Source organism: Rutidosis leptorrhynchoides, chromosome 10 (assembly GCF_046630445.1).
Source record: "Rutidosis leptorrhynchoides isolate AG116_Rl617_1_P2 chromosome 10, CSIRO_AGI_Rlap_v1, whole genome shotgun sequence".
NCBI lineage: Eukaryota > Viridiplantae > Streptophyta > Magnoliopsida > Asterales > Asteraceae > Rutidosis > Rutidosis leptorrhynchoides.
In genome coordinates, this window is record NC_092342.1 from 50335473 (window position 1) to 50354339 (window position 18867).

An 18867-nucleotide genomic window follows, 5' to 3' on the forward strand; every position below is an offset into this window, starting at 1 on the left:
TCTAAAGATCAAAGTATATTTGTGTGTTTTGAGTATAAAACCCTATATCGAGATTTTCCGCACTCGATATAGTATATTAGGTCGTTTAATCCTGTTTACACGATCCTACAAGTGGTATCAGAGCTTGTGTACGTGATTGAACGATCGGTTTTTGTCAAAATCGTTGAATTTGTTTGGTCAAGTTTTGGGTTTTTTGGGGTTTTGTTGAAAAATCCATAAATCTTAAAAGTTTCACGTGTTTGATCATGTTTTTGTTAATCTAAAACGTTATTAAGGTCGGTTTTAATGTTTTGAATGTGAAAAACTTAAACTTTTTGATCCAGATTGAGTGCTAGATCCCATCCAGCCCAAAACCCTATTTTTTGGGCTGTTCTCTGCCCAGATCCATTCAAGAACACAACCGCACGGTTACACACTGCAACCGTGCGGATACCCCATCAGGTTACTACAACCGCATGGATACAAACTTGCATTCGTGTTTAGTCTAAATGTTCTTTTATAACCGTGTTAATCTGAAACTGTACGGATACTGTCTATACCCGTTCGGTTACACCCTCAACCGTCCGGTTACAATTTGAAACCGTGCTTACTGCAACCATGTTCATTCAATCGTGTGAACCTTACATCCGTGTTACTTTCTTAAACCGTGTATTGCAACCGTGCAATTATCTGCAACCGTGTATTGCAACTGTACGATTACAATGTCTGATCAGTTTGATGGTTCAGAAATGGAATCAGCTCTAGTTTGTTCTTCATCGTCGGTTTTACATCACTTGCTTAAGACAGAGAATAAGATAAGTAGTGCATATCGGGTACCTAGGCTAGAATCACTTGATTACTTTGCTGAATGGAAACCTAGGTTCTTGATCTCGTTAAATGGGATAGATTCACGTCTGTACAACTTTTTGAAAGTTGAATATACATTCCCACTTAAGGATCATGGTGAACCAAAGACTCCCATGGAGCAAGATGCTGTTGAAAGAGAGGACTATAACTTAGAATGCAAAACCTACAGTCATCTAACTCAGGCTCTCACAAAGGATATATTTCATCAATTCGAGACTCATTTGACAGCTTATTCGATGTGGAATGCCATTGAGAGTGGTGTTGAGGGAAGTGTTGAATATCGGAAAACAAAAGGTAAAGTTCTCAAGAAGGAGTTGAATAATTTCGCTGTTCAGCCTGATGAATCCTTGGATGCTGCTGTTGCTAGGTTCCGTCATTTGATGATCGAGCTGAGACGATCTGATATTACTTTTCCGAATAAGAAAATCGTCCAGTGCTTTCGTGAGGGGTTACCTATTAAATGGGATCCTATTGTACAAGAGATTGAGAAGACTTGTGCAATATATGATAACTCGTTCAACAGTTTTGTAACAAAGCTTCAAGCAAAGGAACTAGTTCTACAGGAGAGGTTGAAGAGATTAGAAGTAATTCAAAATCATGTGGTTTATAAAGATTCAGCAATCAATTCTACAGCCAAGAAACATGCACCTCTACAGACGGCTTTCACCTCTAACACTCAGAAACAGACATCAACGGGCATCACTCCAGCTCCACTAAGTTTTCTTCCAAAGACTACATCTTGCAAGAATGAGACCACCGAGGTCTTACAGACCGGGAACATTCGTTTGCATACTATTCAAGGGGTTGAGGAGGATATGGCATTGGTTGCTATGATTGTGAACTCGTATAATGATCTACTGAACACACGTATAGGTAATAGTCATTTGGAACAAGAGGATTATGATCAAATCGATGAAAATGAAATGGAGAAGATGGATATTATCTGGGCTATGGGGAGTGTTATTCGCAGGGCAAAGAGGTATCTTCAGAAGACTGGTGAGAAGAATTTAGGCGTGTCCAAGAACAGTAAGTTCAGGTTCGACATGAACAAAGTTAGGTGCTTCAACTGTAATGAATTGGGACATTTCAAGAGAAATTGTACCAAACTAAAGCAAACAGGTTTCTATAGTCCATTTCATAATCAGAAGAAGGAGACCACTACTAAAGTCAACATACCTATCGTAGAAGAGGGTTCAAAGGCCTTAGCTGCTACATATGAAGATGAAATCTATGACTGGTCTGTTGATGCAACTGATGCATATGATTACCATGCAAATGTGGCAAAAGTCCAAATGACTGAAGAAGAAAAAGAGAAAGAGAAAGCTGAGAGAGTGAAGATAGGTTGTGTTGGACGAGATAAGCAGTGCAAGTGTCTAGGATGCCGAATGGAAGAAAGGGCTGATCGTGCATGGTACTGGGCAAACTACTTGCGTCGCGGGTTAGTGAACAAAAGAGTTAAAGAGAAGTTTAAATGGGAAATTCATAGTGATGGAGACGTATGGACAGATAGTGAGTCTTCTTCTGATGACGACTCAAAAAAAATCTTGTGTGTACGTTGGTCAATCATCGGTATGCAACTCTGTAAGTTTTAAGTCTAAGGATTGTATTGAAGGAAAGTTGGTCAACTTGGAAAATGGGTCTGATAGTTCGAGTTCAGAATCAGAATCGGAGTTAGAACAGGAAGCTGAAGAAGATAAGGCTACACATCTCTATGCATTTATGGCGGATTCCTCTGGCAAGGCAAAGGTTCAATCTGAAACTAATACTGTTTGTGAAAATTGTGTTAATTTAGAAACGGAACTCAAGGAACTAAAGGAATCAGCTAAGATTTGCACTAGATGTAATACTTTAGAAGATCAGGTGAAACAGTTGACTAATATTTGCCTAAATTATAATAACTATGCTGCCTTAGAAAAGGAAATAGATGTGCTTACAAAAGGTAATTAGGTTCTTAGAAAATAGTATGAAGACAACATGATCTTTAAGACGAGAGAGAAGGAATTTAGAGAAATTATCAAAACTTTAGATGATCAGGTGACTAATTTGAAATCAAATGTAATGTTAAATACTCAGACCATTGTAAGACAGATTGCTGAGATAGATGACCTTAAGAGTGCTAAAAAACCTTTAGGATAAACTATGAGACTGAAAGGGATAAGGTATATATCTATAAGCGTTATGCGTTTGTGATAGAATATTGTCATAACATAGGAGGAAAAGAAACCAGTAAGGACTATAAACAATGTCCTCCACCATTTGAACATGACTATAGTTTCAATCCACCTGAGAAACAGTTCGGTGAGGACTATGTTGAGATTAAGCCGGTTGAGACTAGCTCAGATAAGGGAAAGGGGATAGATACTGATGAAACTCCAAAAGTAAAAATTGCTAATGAGAAGAAAGTTGTAGATCCTAATCCTAAAACTGTCAAAATTTTGAAAAACCCGACCAATCAGAGACCAATCAGAATTAGGAACGATCTCCGATTAAGTTCGTTAAAGGTCCTAGCTTTGAGGAGGAAGACTTCTTGAAACCCGCGTGTAATTCACTGCCAAAATATGTTCCTCCACTCATAAGGTCTCCAGATAGAACTCTTGATAGGTCACGAGCACAGACTAGGTCACCACTCGGACATCGAAGACCTAGATCTCCACATGAGTACAACCCTAGGTTTAACTCCTACTATAGAAATGATCGTACTTCATGTTTTCATTGTGGGATGGGAGGTCACAGGGCAATTGACTGTCGCAATAGGTTTGTAGCACCCAGGAGGAGAATTCAAATGAGTCCCCCTAAGAGTTTTTACATATTTAAGTGAAACTCTCCTCCAAGGAATCGTATGCCTTACAGATTTGCCACTAGAAGGTCTGAAAAACATGTTATTCCTAAAACTTCTTTAAATCCTTCAAATGAGACAAAGGTGGTTCAACATAATGTTTATTTCAAGAAACCTTTACATAAAAATCAAAAATGGATAACCAAAAAGGAAGAATTAAAAGGGGAGTGCAGCTTAGATGCTGTTAGTGACAGGGATGAGGAGAAAACTACCATTGTTAACGGGGAACCCATTGCTGACGAGGCATGGGTAACCCCCGTAAACTAATTATTTCTCTATATCTGTGTAGGTCTCCTACAGTCCAAACAAAAATACATGGATTGTGGATAGTGGGGCGTCCAGGCACATGACGGGGAACATGTCCCTACTTCATGATGTTAAATCTATAAAAGGTGGACCAGTTTCTTTTGCTGGTGATCAAGGAGGATTTATTACAGCTCAGGGAATGATCTCAAATTCATCTGTCAGTTTTAATAAAGTTAATTTTGTTAAGGAAATGTCGAATAACCTGCTATCCTTTTCTCAAGTGTGTGATAAACGGCATAAAGTTCTTTTTGACGAGCAGCAGTGTTATATTATGAGGAAAGATTATAAAATTCCAGAGAATATGATTCTTATGACGGTGCCAAGATGTCAAGACCTATATATTTTAGATATGTCAAAGGCTTATGTTAAGGCAGCTACTGGACAACAAGCTTTCGTGTCCAAGGCTACTGAGCAGGAGTCTATCTTATGGCATAAACGGATGGGTCATCTGAGCTTCAGGAAAATGAATCACTTAGTTCACAACAACTAAGTAGAAGGTGTTAATGTCAAAGGGTTTAATATTCCTGGCGGATGTGTGCCGTGTAAGAAAAGGAAGCAAGCAAAGAAATCGCATGCTGTGAAGAAACATCATTCCATTAATACTCCTCTAAAACTTCTTCATATGGATCTTTTTGGTCCAATCAACAAGAAGAATGTTACTGGACATTCTTATTGCTTAGTGGTTACGGATGAATATTCGCGTTTTTCATGGGTTGTGATGCTGAAAAGTAAAGCTGATACTTTTGAACAAATCAAGGTGCTGATCACGAGACTGGAAACGTTGTATAAACTGAGGGTTAGAAGGATCCGAACAAATAACGGCACAGAATTCAAGAATCAGAAGATGGAAGAATTTTGTAATGAAAGAGGAATTCAACAACAATTCAGCTCACCATACACGCCGCAGATGAATGGGGTTGCTGAAAGAAAGAATAAAACTTTAATCGAGACTGCAAGAACCATGTCAGATTCAGAACGTCCAGTTACCTTTTGGAGTGAAGCAGTTTCTAATGCGTGCTATACAATGAATAGAGTTCTTGTCGTGAAACGTCATGGCAAGACAAGTTATGAGCTGCTGTTTAAAATAAAACCTAACATCAAACATCTTGAACCGTTTGGGTCTCTATGTAACATTATGTTTCAGGATACTGGTGGAAAGTTTAATCCGAAAGCTGTTACGGGAAGATTCTTGGGTTATGGAAATGCGTGTAAAAGGGTATACAACTTGGATTCTCGATGTGTTGAAGAACATACTGAAATCGATGTACAAAGACATGCATCAATTCCAGCTGGTAAAGGGTTTACGTGGCAGTTTGATTACGATGAGTTGTTTGAATCTTTCCATCTTCCAGTAGATAACCCTGAGGATGAAGAGCTTGCAACACAAATGATGTATAACATGCGTATCTCCACTGAACGCATGTCTGATGTGCGTGTGCAGACTAACATATCTTTAGAAGCTGAGGATAGTGCACCAGTGACAAGAACAAATGATTATTCAGATTCTGATAATTCAATTCCTCAACAAGAAGAGGCTACATTTCAATCTGCAGAGGAGGATGAAGATATCGATGAAGCGTTTGATGATGTGGTGGATGAGGTGCTTATTCAACCTACTGATCAGGAACCCTTTCAGAACACGACTGAAGAATCTACGGAAAATGACGGACCACAACGGTCAAGTTGAACGGTATCTCTTCCTAAACGTTTTGATAACATTGTAGTTAACCTTGCAGGTGTTTCAGGTGCTCAGCCAGGTGGACCTTCTACTTCAGATAATCGAGTAACACCCTCTGCTAATGTTGTTACAGCTTTTTATACTCAATTGAATCAGACCGAAAGAATCTTCAGAAATGCACACTGCTGCTTTGTGTCGTAAATCGAACCTGAAGATGTCAAAGATGCATTTCAGTATGATGAGTGGGTTTCAGCTATGCAGGAAGGACTTCAACAATTTAATCATTTGGGTGTTTGGCGTTTGGTAATTCCTCCTTCAGGCTGTAAACCATATGGTTTGAAGTGGGTTCTAAAAAACAAGAAAGATGATCAAGGTATTGTGATCCGAAACAAAGCACGATTCTTTGTCAGAGGATATCAGTAGATTCTAGAAATAGACTACGATGAGGTGTATGCTCCAGTTGCAAGACTGGAAGCAATTCGAATGTTCTTGGCTTTTGCTTCGTTCAAAGGATTCAAGGTCTATCAGATGGATGTGAAGAGTGCGTTCTTATACGAAAATATCCAGGAAACAGTGTATGTGACTCAGCCATCGGGCTTTGTTGATCCACATCATCCGGAAAAGGTGTATCTCCTGGAGAAAGCGCTATATGGTCTTCATCAAGCCCCGAGAGCTTGGTATGCGACCCTATCAAACTATATGATAGAAAATGGTTTCAGAAGGGAAGTCATCGATCAGACTCTGTTTATCAAAGAAAGAGGTGACGATATCATGCTGGTACAGGTTTATGTGGACGACATCATCTTTGGATCTACCGATCAGAAGATGGTTGATGAGTTTGAAGAGGTTATGCAGAAACGATTCAAGATGAGTTCACTGGGAGCCATTAATTTCTTTTTAGGATTGCAGGTTGATCAAACAAAAAAAGGCATCTTTCTACATCAATCGAAGTATGTAGCTGACATCTTGAGTCGATTCAAGATGGAGAATGAACGAGTTGCCAAGAATCCTCTATCGGTGAATCACGGGATTACACCAGAAAATACAGGGGTAAAGGTCAATCCGACTCTTTACAGGGCTATTATTGGTTCCTTGATGTACCTTACAACATCTTGACCGGATATCATGTTCGCAACATGCTTGTGTGCACGTTATCAAGCACAACCTAATGTGAATCATATGCTTGCTGCAAAGAAGATCATGTGGTATCTCAAGGGGACTCCGAGTTTGGGCTTATAGTATCCACGGAAGGATGAATTTGAGTTGACAGCATACAGTGACTCAGACTATGGAGGATGAAAAATAGATTTCAAATCACTTCTGGAGGCTGTCAGTTTCTGGGTAGCAGACTTGTGAGTTGGCAGAAACAGACCGCTGTTGCACAATCCACGTGTGAAGCTGAATATATTGCTACGGAAAGTTGTGCATCTCAGGTTGTCTGGATTCAACAACAGCTGTGGGATTACGGTTTGCATATTTTGAACACTCCTATCTATGTTGATAATACAGCTGCTATTGCTGTAACTAAGAATCCTGTTAATCATTCTAAGACCAAGCACATAGGGATCAAGTACCATTTCATTAGGGACTGTTATGAAAAGCGATTAATAGATGTCCTTCAGATAGGTACTCAGACTCAGCGTGCTGACTTGTTCACTAAAGCTTTTGGTCGACCACGTTTCCTGTTTTTACTAAATGTTTTGGGTGTGAGAGAGAGGGCAGATGTTGTGTCCGATAAGGAGTTATTGAAGTAACCATCCAATCTGTTTCATTTGTAGATAGGCATCTGTATGTTGCATCATTTTTGCATGTTACTTAGTTCTGCTTCTGCCTTCATGTTAATCTCTATATCAATTTATGTTCTGCATGTTTAACATGAAAAACCCAAAAAGATTTGCTTGTTTCATAGATTAGTTGAGAAAATGGGAACACTTGAAAATTTAAAAACAATATAAAGTTGAAAATCCTATAAAAAGTTGAAAAATTCGAAAATGAGTAGGTGCTTTGTGAAAATGGGAGATGACTGTATTACTGAACTTGCATGTTTATCGTTTTACGCACAACGTATGTAATACATGTTTAGTTGATGAATGTTGATAAATTTTGATGATCACACAAACATCAAGTAAAGAATCTTGACAAGGAATTCATGGAAAGGTCTAAAGTGGTTGACGGTAAACTATCACTGAGAATGTACTGAGAAACGTTCGTTCAGGAACTCAACAGACGGTTGAGGTCTCCCCTACTACGATTCGTACTCTAGTGAAGGACTGCCATGTAAGTCAACAAGTTGAGTATACTCTGTTAGAATGTATACTTGTTTCTATTCACCTTTATTGCTTGGGCCGAAACGCTTCATTAGGTCATTCAGGTATTCAAAGGGGTAATTCTTGGTTTGAAGGATTGAGAAGTACAATTCTGTATCACAGACATTTTATTTTGGTTTGAGAAAGCTACTTCAACTCCTAGGATTTGATCTGCAGTGTGATTCATCTACCATAAAATAGAAATGATGCATCATTATCAATGTATAGCCTATTTATGTCAGCTATAGCGAAAATGCAACATCAGAAAATCCAAAAATAAAATAAAATAAAATAAAATAAAAAATGGATGATCATGTATATATGATGTTAAGATCTCAATAAGGATGATGCATCACATAAGAAATAGTAGAACACACTGTGTGCTGAGCAATATTGATTTAAGTTATCTATATCCGAGGGGGAGAAGTGTCATATAGATTCAGATCTAGAAAACTCAAATCATTCGAATCTCAAATTATTATCTGGCAAGATGGTGCTTCTATTGTTTGTGATATAGGTTGTGCTGATTGATCTAGATCAGGGGCGGAAATGGCTTGGAGCAAGTGGGGTTACCCGCCCCAGTGAAATTTTTTTTAGTGCATAAAAATTTGGGTTTTTTCGTTTTGAACCTAGTGGAATTTTTGTTGTTGCTAAAAGTCTTTATATTTTGCCCCTAAAGTCTTAAGATTTTGCCCCAAATCCTTCAAATTTTTTCCAAAAACATTCAAATTTTGCAAAAAAAAAACTTCAAATTTTGTCTAAAAACCTTCATATTTTGACCCAAAAAAAAATTCCTAAGCTTTTTTTTTTGCCCCCAGTGAAAAAAGTGTCTATTTCCGCCATTGATCTAGATAGCTGGGGATGTCTTCTGGAGAATATGCTGACTTAGAATCCCATCACTCCAAATATCATATCATTCCATCAGAATTAGCTTTTCGCTCAAGCATGGGGTTTATAGCGACCGGTATTTAAGTTCTTTTGGAGTATGCAATAAAATTATGATAAGCAAATCTCTCCGAAACGAAAGGTATGAGATTAAGGTAGAAGCTCATGACTGCCAGGGTTGCTAGAAACATCGTGAGATGCTTTCTGCTCGATTAAATCGAAAGTACATTGAAGTGATAGCTGACAGCTTCAATAGATTTGTGCTCAATTGACTACCTAAAAAATTTGTGCGATCTCATATGAGGACTGAGTCCAAGATTTAAGCAGACACATAAATGTGTTCAAGTAATTAAACGCTAACGTGATCTTCAAAAAGTCCGGAAGGAAAATCGAATAAGTTTATTGATTTTTAGAGACTAAGTATGTAAGTACAGGATCAAAACTAATCAGTTCGACGGAATTAACGATGTCAAAACTGCAAAAGATAGTTTAGTTCTGATCCCAAGAAAAAAATCTGACAAAGTCATCCTCTCACAAAAATATGTTGTAATGCTTCTTTAGATGCTGTTTCTATTCTTTGTTAAGTAGATTAAATCATGTTTTATCATCATCTTCATGCTTGCATAATTTGCCATGCTGGTCGTATTGAGCATCTCATTCTGTCATGATGATTTAGGTCTGCATTTATTTCTGTTTCTATGCATGATAATTTGATAAAGCCAAAAAGATTTTAGAATTTTGTTTAGTTTCTTCGTTATGCATGTTAATATTGTACATGATTGCATGACAGTTGGTGGTTATTTCATAAACTCCATATGTGTGGACTAGGGGGAGTAAGCATGGGAGATAGATCTGTTTTAACTTGAATAGGTCGGATATTAGGTTATTTGACTGGGTTTGACTAAGAAACGAGATCTTGGAAATGTTTGATTATTTAGAGAGTTATAGCACGATTAGTTGACTCAAGTTTGATCAAATCGTTGTATATGATGTGAGTCGAAGACTAGAACGGATGGGACTTAAATGTAAATTTTTTTAATTTGTTTGAATTTTTGGTTTGCAACCGGACGGTTAAACTGTGCAACCGCACGGTTACAACATATAACCGCCCGGATAGGTAATTTTCAAAGGATTTTTGAACTTAATGTAAAACCGCACTGGTACTACATGCACCCGCCCGGTTACATCCGTTTTGGCCGGTTGCAACCTTGCAACCGCACGGTTGCAAGTTGGGCGTAATTTTCAAAAAGGGTGAACATGAGTTTGATCTACTTTTACATCTTGTGGTGCTTATTCATTTATCACATTATTTCCATAAGTGCAATAGCAGGTCTCTTTTGAGCTTATCTTTAACTTCTAAACGTGCTATTTTGATCTTTGCTTCAGATCAAGGTAATATTGAAACTCTTTTACTCATCATGTTTTAATTTTTTATTTTTTATAGCTAGTATATCTTGTGAAGTTACGTATGGTGTCAGGTATTTGACCATAAGATGTTAATCATCATGCTTTTTAGGATAGATAGGTTGGTTTTTGAGCTAATGTTGAATGATCATTGTCATATTTGTTTGTTATGGATTATAAAAACCACCCCTGTTTCGATGAATGCATCAGTACGGTTGCAGTTTGCAACCGCACGGTTGAGCTCTCATCCGGTTAAGATTATCTATGCAACTGGACGGTTGTTCTGAGGAACCGTACGGTTACGTTTGCCAGCTTTTGTATCAAATGCTTGCTAATCTGATTTGTGTCTTGATGAGTGTTTTGTGTTTCAGTTCAACCCCATGGCAAACAGGGCTTCAAGAAGACTATCGCAGAGTGAAACGGAAAGTGCGATTGCTGAGCGAAGAAATTCTGTAGTAGATCGAGCAATTCTCACTGGATGTCTCATTAGATCACAGCCAAGATTCACTATGTATTGGAGGGGTATACAGGCCGGTGCATTTCTCCACCAGGATAAGACTTTTTGTCCTAAGTTGGTAAGGGAATTCTACACCAACTACGTGTTTGATGAGCGAAAAGTTAAATGTGTTCACCTAAACATGTTTGGGTATCCCTACAATTGGACCTTGGAAAAATTTGCCGAACAACTTAACATACCAGCTGGAGACTTCAAATTCTTCAGTTTGAGCAAAGACGTGAACAGTGCTCCAAGAAGTTCTACCACTGGTAACCTGTTTTCATCTTTTGGGTTCGTGTCAGGGTGATGTAAACTAGGTTTTAATTGGACTAGTCGTGGACCAATTATCATCAGAGAGGAAAATATCCTTGATGAGTACAGGCAAATGATGAGAATCATCAAGAAAAACGTCATGTTTAGAGACGGGGAGGATGTGGAACTCTTAGTGACCGAAGTTCTGATCTTGATGTGTCTGGTTAGTCAGATTCCCATAAACTTGGCTTATGTGGTGGCAAAGCGAATGGTGGGGCTTCCTGTAGCCACTGGAAGAGGACTGCCCTACGGGATGCTGCGAAACAACTTCTTTGCAGATGATGACGAGTTGGTGTTTCCATCTGATGTTGAGGAGGTGGAGGCAGAAACTGTGTACGCTGCCTGATGATCGGTCCTTGGTGTCTTGAACTTTTGAACCTATGAACTTTGAACTTGAACGTTAAATTCTCTTATTCGATTTGGTTGTAATAACTTAAAACGTTTATCTATGTACTGTTATGCATGCTAGATTGCAGTTTGGTTGGTTTGTTTTGCAGATGAAGCTTTTTATTGATCTGGTCAATGAACTGAGTCCTAAGGGGAGTTTGTTGGTGCATTATAGTCCCCAGGTTCATTGCAATCAAGTTGGAATGCGTAAACGTTTTATCTTCACCTCTGGAATGCAACTGTACGGATGCAATATACATCCGTACGGATACACAGTGCAACCGGACAGTTGCAGGGGTGCAACCGTACGGTTGCACACGCTGTGTGTATATATATATATATATATATATATATATATATATATATATATATATATATATATATATATATATATATATATATATATATATATATATATATATATATATATATATATATATATATAGAACTTCGGTTTCATGATTAGGTTAACGATCCTAGCCGCACTAAAACGTCTAAACCGATTCTCTGGTCATCTAGCATTCATCTAGGTCGATCTTTAACACCCTAAAGTCGTTCTATATCTAAAGATCAAAGTATATTTGTGTGTTTTGAGTATAAAACCCTATATCGAGATTTTCCGCACTCGATATAGTAGATTAGGTCGTTTAATCCTGTTTATACGATCCTACAAATCCGAATATGAGCAAGAGCAACAGCACGAGCATGAGGATACACAATCATCATCGTCTATATCCACATCGTCCTCCATTAGTCTATCGAGTGTATACCGTTGATACCACTTAAAAGATGAATTCTCCATTCGGGAAGATGATCTACTTCCATATCTGCCCTAACCTTTTTCTGAAATCAATATCCTCTGTATTTGAGCATCGATAAATACTTTGGTGTTGAGGATTTTGTTAAATAATATACCAATTTTGAAAGTTAGCTATGCATTTTAACTTCATGTAGCTACTTTTTTTTTCAACAGCAGTACGAGATCATTAGGAGAACTTCATGTAGCTACTGAACCCAGCCATTTATTTGTCAAACCATCAAATCTATTTCTAATAAGCTTAAACAAAAACACTTTCTTTTTTCTTTAACATATAATGAATATGCTATAAGTTGTTATTTCACATTTGGCAATGCCAAAGAATATGAAACATAAAATGAGTATGCTATAAGTGTTGTACCAGTGAGGTTTAGAATACATGATGATACATATCAAACAATATGGAAAATCGTTCAAATGGAGCTCAAGTCAAACGTGACAAAAATTGTAAATCGGAGTTTTCCATGCTAGAATCGAAGACTCTGTGACGTTTATTTATCCGAAGTATGCAAGTATTACAACAAAGGGACCTCATGATCAAATGTTGTACGTAGTTCATTTTTTCAAAGTTCATTCGCGATATCAGCCAAAGATGAGTACGTCCCCACGAACATGCAAATGATGCCCAGCACCATAATGCCAACACTCAAACTAATCTGCATAAATCATAATGAACACCATCGTCATATGGATAACACTAAACTTCATAAAACATTAGAATTGAGCTGGAAAGGAAATTTACATATCTTCTCTTGGAACCAAGAGGGTATCATTATAAATTTATAAAAAGTAAAATACAGAGTCCTTGTAGTTTGCATGAAATTACATCATTGCGCTCTCAACGAAAGAGCTCCTTATCTTTTGAATATTATAGCTGAAAATTCTATGCGGTTTTAATAAAATTACACCAATCGTTCTTCTCTTTCAAAAATTACACCGATCGTCCATGACTTATATAAAAGTTTAGGTTGATAATCCACGACTTACACAAAATGTGCATTAATAGGAGAGGGACCATCAACGTACATTTATAGGTAAATCGTGGACAGTCGGTGTAATTTTCAAAAGATAAGGACGATTGGTGTAATTTCATCAAAATTAGAAGAACTATCGCTGTAATTTTCGAAAAATAATGACGAATGGTGTAAGAAAGACGTAAAATGTACTCATTTATATATTTTCAATGAAATGGTAAACATTATATGCCTGGCAACTATTTGTTCAATCTTAAATATATGTCTAAGTAGATGTATAAATTTACTATGATGAAGATGTTACAAAAATCTAAATTGCAACATACGTACCTGCTTAGTTGTGGCTTTACTCCCATTAATTCGTAAAAAGCATAGAGTTGGCAAGATGAGGGACTACAACACACAAATGTGTTAGAACTTAGCTGATACAATTGAAAGATTATGAATTTAGAATGTGATACTAGAACTCAAAAGCCGAAAGCTTACCACTAATATACAAAGGACCGAACCCACCAAAGCCATCACAAGATCTGCGATTAACAAAGACAAATAATAATCCAAACTAATTAACAGAAAGAAGTAAAAGCTGTTTACTAGGAACAGAATTAAGTCTCATGCAACACAGCAAAATACTAATGATATCCTACACTTATAAATCATTCGCATTAAAAATGTGTAAATAACCACTGTAGTTCAGTTATGCTTACCAAAGAACGGAAGAGCAAATGCAACACATATTGAGGATGCGACTAATGCTATTCGCAAAGTAATGTAACAAATAATACTGCTTGCAACTTTAACAGGCAAAAGCTCTTCAATAGCACTAGCCAATGGGTTCATTAGTAACGCATATTTGGTGAATGGATTGATGATCTGCAAATATGTAAAAATATATCAAGTTTTGAAGGTTTAAGGTTTAAAATAAAAGCACAAAATAACCAAGAGATGAAGACTTACAACTGTCAACAAAGCAAGTTTTGAAGCAACCGCATCCGAAGGCATGTTTAATGTTATCATGGACAATGATTGTTCGCCAAACATGAGAAACCCCATAATCGCAACAACCCCATACATCGAAACACACAACACAAAACTGCACAAGCATCAAGGAACAATTTGATCATGAAGTGTGCTCATTGTTTATCAGTTTGACTTTTAAAGTCAAACCTTCTACTTGTAAAGGAATAACAAAAGTGGGGTTCATTGCAAATCTATAATCTCTCATCAATGTCATACGAAGTAATAAGAATTGAAAGTAGCTAGTTTAACAGTAAATATCAGTTTCAAATTGGATCAGAGACCGGTCTGATCACTAATCTTAAACTTTATAACTTTGACTTAGATAGTCAAAGTGACTCACCAAATTATCATTGCCTTGGTAAACTTTGATCTGTCAGCCATTGACTGGTAAATATTAGGGAAAACACAATGTCCTGAAAAGCAAAATCCATATATACCACTCGCGAAAGCAATACCACCCAACTTAATCGGTGGGCCACTTTCGTTAAAGCCAACGTTAACTGTCCCAAGCCAAAACACACAGAGGATCACCATAACAGAAGCCACAACACCAGTAGCTGCAAAAAAAAAAAAAAAAACATTTCTAAATATTTAAATTTTATAAATTAGAAGGTAAATTTAGAAAATTATAATGGTGTGACTTGTAACAAATGTACCTGAAAAGTATGAAATCACTCGGGCGTTTTTCACTAAAAGGGTGAGTCCCATAACAACAGCCGCAACAATTGCAAACAAGTGAACAGAGTCCATGTTCAGGACATGTAAACGCATCGATGCACCAGGAAACAAACTAGTGATGTTGTCTCCTTCCAAAATAATAAACTCCACACAATAGGCCTAAATTTAGATCACAAACATAAACGCTGTCACCCATATTCTTCGAAAGACATTAGGAATATAGACAAAATGTAGTTTACTTACGTACAGCGATGTGTACAAAATGATCTGCAATAAAACAGAAAGTCAGTTACTATCATACGAAATGGTTATCTTATATGATCAAAAACATTTTAACGATCTAGTAATAATCTGATTATTACAACTTCAAACAACATATATTAAAGATGAGTTGACCTTGAATATTGTTTAGTCCGTCTCAAAATAACTGTTCATTTGACTTTTTAAAGTCTTTGTTTCACGACTTTGACTTCAAAAATTTTTGTTTGTTGCATACGATATTTGATGAAATTTATGTAAATGGACTAGGTTTTAAACGTGTTTTCATTGGTAAAATTTTTATCAAATATTATATAACACAAACAAAAGTATTTAAAGTCAGATGAAAAAGAAAGACTTAAAAAGTCAACATATCCTAGAGTAGTAAACCACAACTTAAAAAGAAAGCCTTGTAGTGAATTTATCACAAATGAAATAAAATGTAGTATTAGACTTACTGCGATGATAAGACGCCCGTATTTCCCAAATGCAGCTTCACCAATATCAGGATACGATTGGATACTTTCGTTGCTCTCAAAGCATATTTTCATGAGATAAGCCGTATAGCAACACATTGCTGCAAACACGAGTAGTAAACCAATACCCGCCCAACCAGCTTGCGCAATCGTACTTGGCATAGACAAAATTCCAACTCCAACCATCACATTTACCGCTAGAAATCCAACATACGAATGAAGATTAGTTAAGATATGTAGTATGAATTATACCTGGCAATTGAGACCCGTTTTGACCAGTTACTCAAACCGACCCAACCTGACCCGTTTGCCAGGTATAGTATGAATATAGCTATTGAACATGTAAAAATGTTGAGTTTCTTACAGTTGAAAACGGTTTGAGTGACATTGCATCCGAAGGTAATGGGAAGTTCATCAATGAGTTGATCAGGTAAAGAACCTTTCCCTGACCATGTCGATATTTTTCTTGAAATTCTATCTAAATCTTGTTTGCTATAGATCTTTGAACATTCTGTTAACAACTTGGACTTTATATTATCATCATAGTTACTATCGATCCCAGGTTCGTACATTGAGTATATGGAACCAGATGGGCGTCTAAGGAATCCCAAACTTGGCGTTGCTGATATCGAGTATGAATCAAGTGTCTGCCTGATAAAATCATGATGAAAACACGTTAAAAGTTACATGAAGTGATCGTACGGATAACTTGATCAATCCTTTAGTATATAACTCAAGTACTCACCTCTTGAAGCTACTCACTACAACTCAACTACAAAATGTAATAGTATTAAGAATTAAGATTACAACCAAGTCTATAATAAAGATTAACCAAGCCACCAACATGAAGCCAAGTTGGCTATGTAGATAAGGGCATTTGGAAATTGGATGCACATGAAGTAATTAAAAATAAGATATTAACCAAAGGGCCATTTTCTAAAATGTACTATATAACGATTCGCCCGGAAAAATACAATCTGCAAAAATGCCCTTGCAATTTGCAAGAGAAGACTGGTGATTTACGAATGACTTGCGAATTGCGAGTTTCAAGAGTTCTCGGTCACGATCGAGAATTGTTGGCCATGACCACATATTTCTTGGTCATGACCGACAATGTTTCGTTCACGCCAAGATTTCTTGTTAATCGCAAATCATAAGAACTATCTTTCGATTTTCGAAAGGTTATACAAAAGAATCTATAAAATCTGGGGTGATCTTATCTCGAAATCATATCCGAATAACCGAATAAGGTTCAACTCGCAAATCGCAAGGCGTGGTCCTTGCGATTTGCAATTAACGTGACTCTTAGCGTGACTGAAATATTCAGTCATGACCGAAAATTTTAAGGTCACGACTCAATTTCTCGGTCATGACCTAGAAATCATGATACTCATAATTCGCAAGAGCCAATCGCGTATCGCGAACTTTTTTATTGCGAGTTGCGAGGTCATTTTTACAGAGTTTTTCTTTCGGGCGAATTGTTATAATACATTTTTTCAAAAAGGTGTTTTGGTTATTATCACTTGAAATATATTGATTAGATTAGAACAGTGGTGGGTCAGCATTGAGTGACTCCCAAGTTCAAAAGGCAACTAAAAAGTATTACAGTAATTCTTTCATATCAACCTTATTCATCGTAAAAAGTTTTATCATCACATCACAATCAAATTCCATTCCAATTATGTATCAAAGTACTCTTGAAATGACTACATAGATCTATATTGTTGTAATTTTTGTAACTTGTAAGCTAGGTTCTCATTCAACATCTACTACGTATATAACTATGTATAGCTAGTGGTACTTCTTGTTGACGCATAAATCTAGCTAAACAACATGTGTTCATGTACTTTGTTATCCATAATAGTTCAAGATCAAAATTTGAACTAAAGAAAACCAATATTTAAGCAAACAAGATAAAAAGAAGAAACTGAAACTAACTTGTAACTCTGAGGCCATTGACCACCTGACGAAACTTGAGAAAACGACGATCTACGACTCGAAACATCATCATTATCATCACCATCATCATCACTATCATTCGCTTCAATATCATTCTTCTCGTCATCATCATCTTCATCTTCAATCAAGTAATAATCATCTTCCTTCACTTTATCCGCCATTAGTCTTTTGCAATCAAAACTAAAAACTATTACAAACCCAGTTTAATTTACGTGAAACCCAGATCAAAAATCACAAAAAGTTTCAATCTTTATTGATCTATATATACCCCAGATCAATCTTTATCTAAAATAAAACATGTGTCAGGATCTTGATGCGTCCTAATATGCATCTACTCGACCATGAGACGTGTCTGGCATCATCGTACGGAAGCATGATATTAGTTGCGATAAAATAGGGAGGAGAGAGAAGATGAATCGACACACAGTTGTCTGAATATTGGAGTGACGAATCAACAGTGAACATGTGGACAATGACTGATTTTGATTAAGTTTATACAGGGTAACGTGTACTTGTCTTCACGTTAGTTTATTTGCCATTTTTGTGATTTGGGCCGACAAATTAGGGTGATGTTATAAATAAAAACTAATAGTTGACAATTGAGTAATTGATTTGGTTTGATTTAATTGGTTGCTATCATTTAATATATTTTGTTGATGGGTTGTATCATTTAAAATTTTATCTTTGGTCACATGATATCTGATAACGCTTTGAGAAAATAAAAATATTGGTTGTTCCAAAAGTTTTTTTAGATAGTATCCTAACCCTTTGTAATTCCATCATTAAATTGATTAATCATAATGTTATCCTATTAAATATTTGTATTATAGGCACAAAATGCATATAATTATCGAGTTCATGCATATATATATATATATATATATATATATATATATATATATATATATATATATATATATATATATATATATATATATATATATATATATATATATATATATATAGGGGCAGGATCAATGGGGAAGTAACCAATCGGGGGGAAGCAAAATTTTTTTTTTTTCATTTTTTTTGAATTTTTTTTCCGGCATCAAGATCACACGAAAATATGAACATTTAGAAGAGACACTTCGTGATGAATGTTATTATTTAGGCGGGAAAACGATCGACAAAAATAATATTCAAGATAATATTGTTCGTGAAGAATATGAACGTTTTTTTTCCATGTTTTGTGAAGTAAAATTTAGCCCGATTTAGGGTTTAGGGTTTTG

The 18867-nt window shown here is 36.4% G+C and overlaps 1 protein-coding gene across 1 annotated transcript; it reads right to left on the reverse strand.

Annotated features, from left to right (window-relative positions):
* Positions 1–12137: 12137 nt before the first annotated feature.
* Positions 12138–18148, reverse strand: LOC139872338 (amino acid transporter AVT1A-like). Its single transcript, XM_071860188.1, has 11 exons — positions 17618–18148; positions 16044–16330; positions 15662–15876; positions 15189–15212; positions 14924–15104; positions 14608–14824; positions 14205–14340; positions 13955–14120; positions 13734–13777; positions 13578–13640; positions 12138–12929 (listed from the first exon to the last, which is right to left on the reverse strand). The coding sequence occupies exons 1-11, from the start codon at positions 17797–17799 to the stop codon at positions 12837–12839; spliced, it is 1608 nt and encodes a 535-aa protein (XP_071716289.1). The 5' UTR covers positions 17800–18148; the 3' UTR covers positions 12138–12836.
* Between the last annotated feature and the right edge of the window lie 719 nt (positions 18149–18867).

Excerpts from the sequence above, each read along its gene's own strand:
- LOC139872338 (XM_071860188.1), bottom strand. The coding sequence starts at position 17,799 with ATGGCGGATAAAGTGAAGGAAGATGATTATTACTTGATTGAAGATGAA. Across the intron at positions 15,877-16,043 it reads CACTCAAACCGTTTTCAACT|CGGTAAATGTGATGGTTGGA; the intron begins GTAAGAAACTCA and ends TTGGATTTCTAG. Across the intron at positions 12,930-13,577 it reads GTAAAGCCACAACTAAGCAG|ATTAGTTTGAGTGTTGGCAT; the intron begins GTACGTATGTTG and ends TGATTTATGCAG.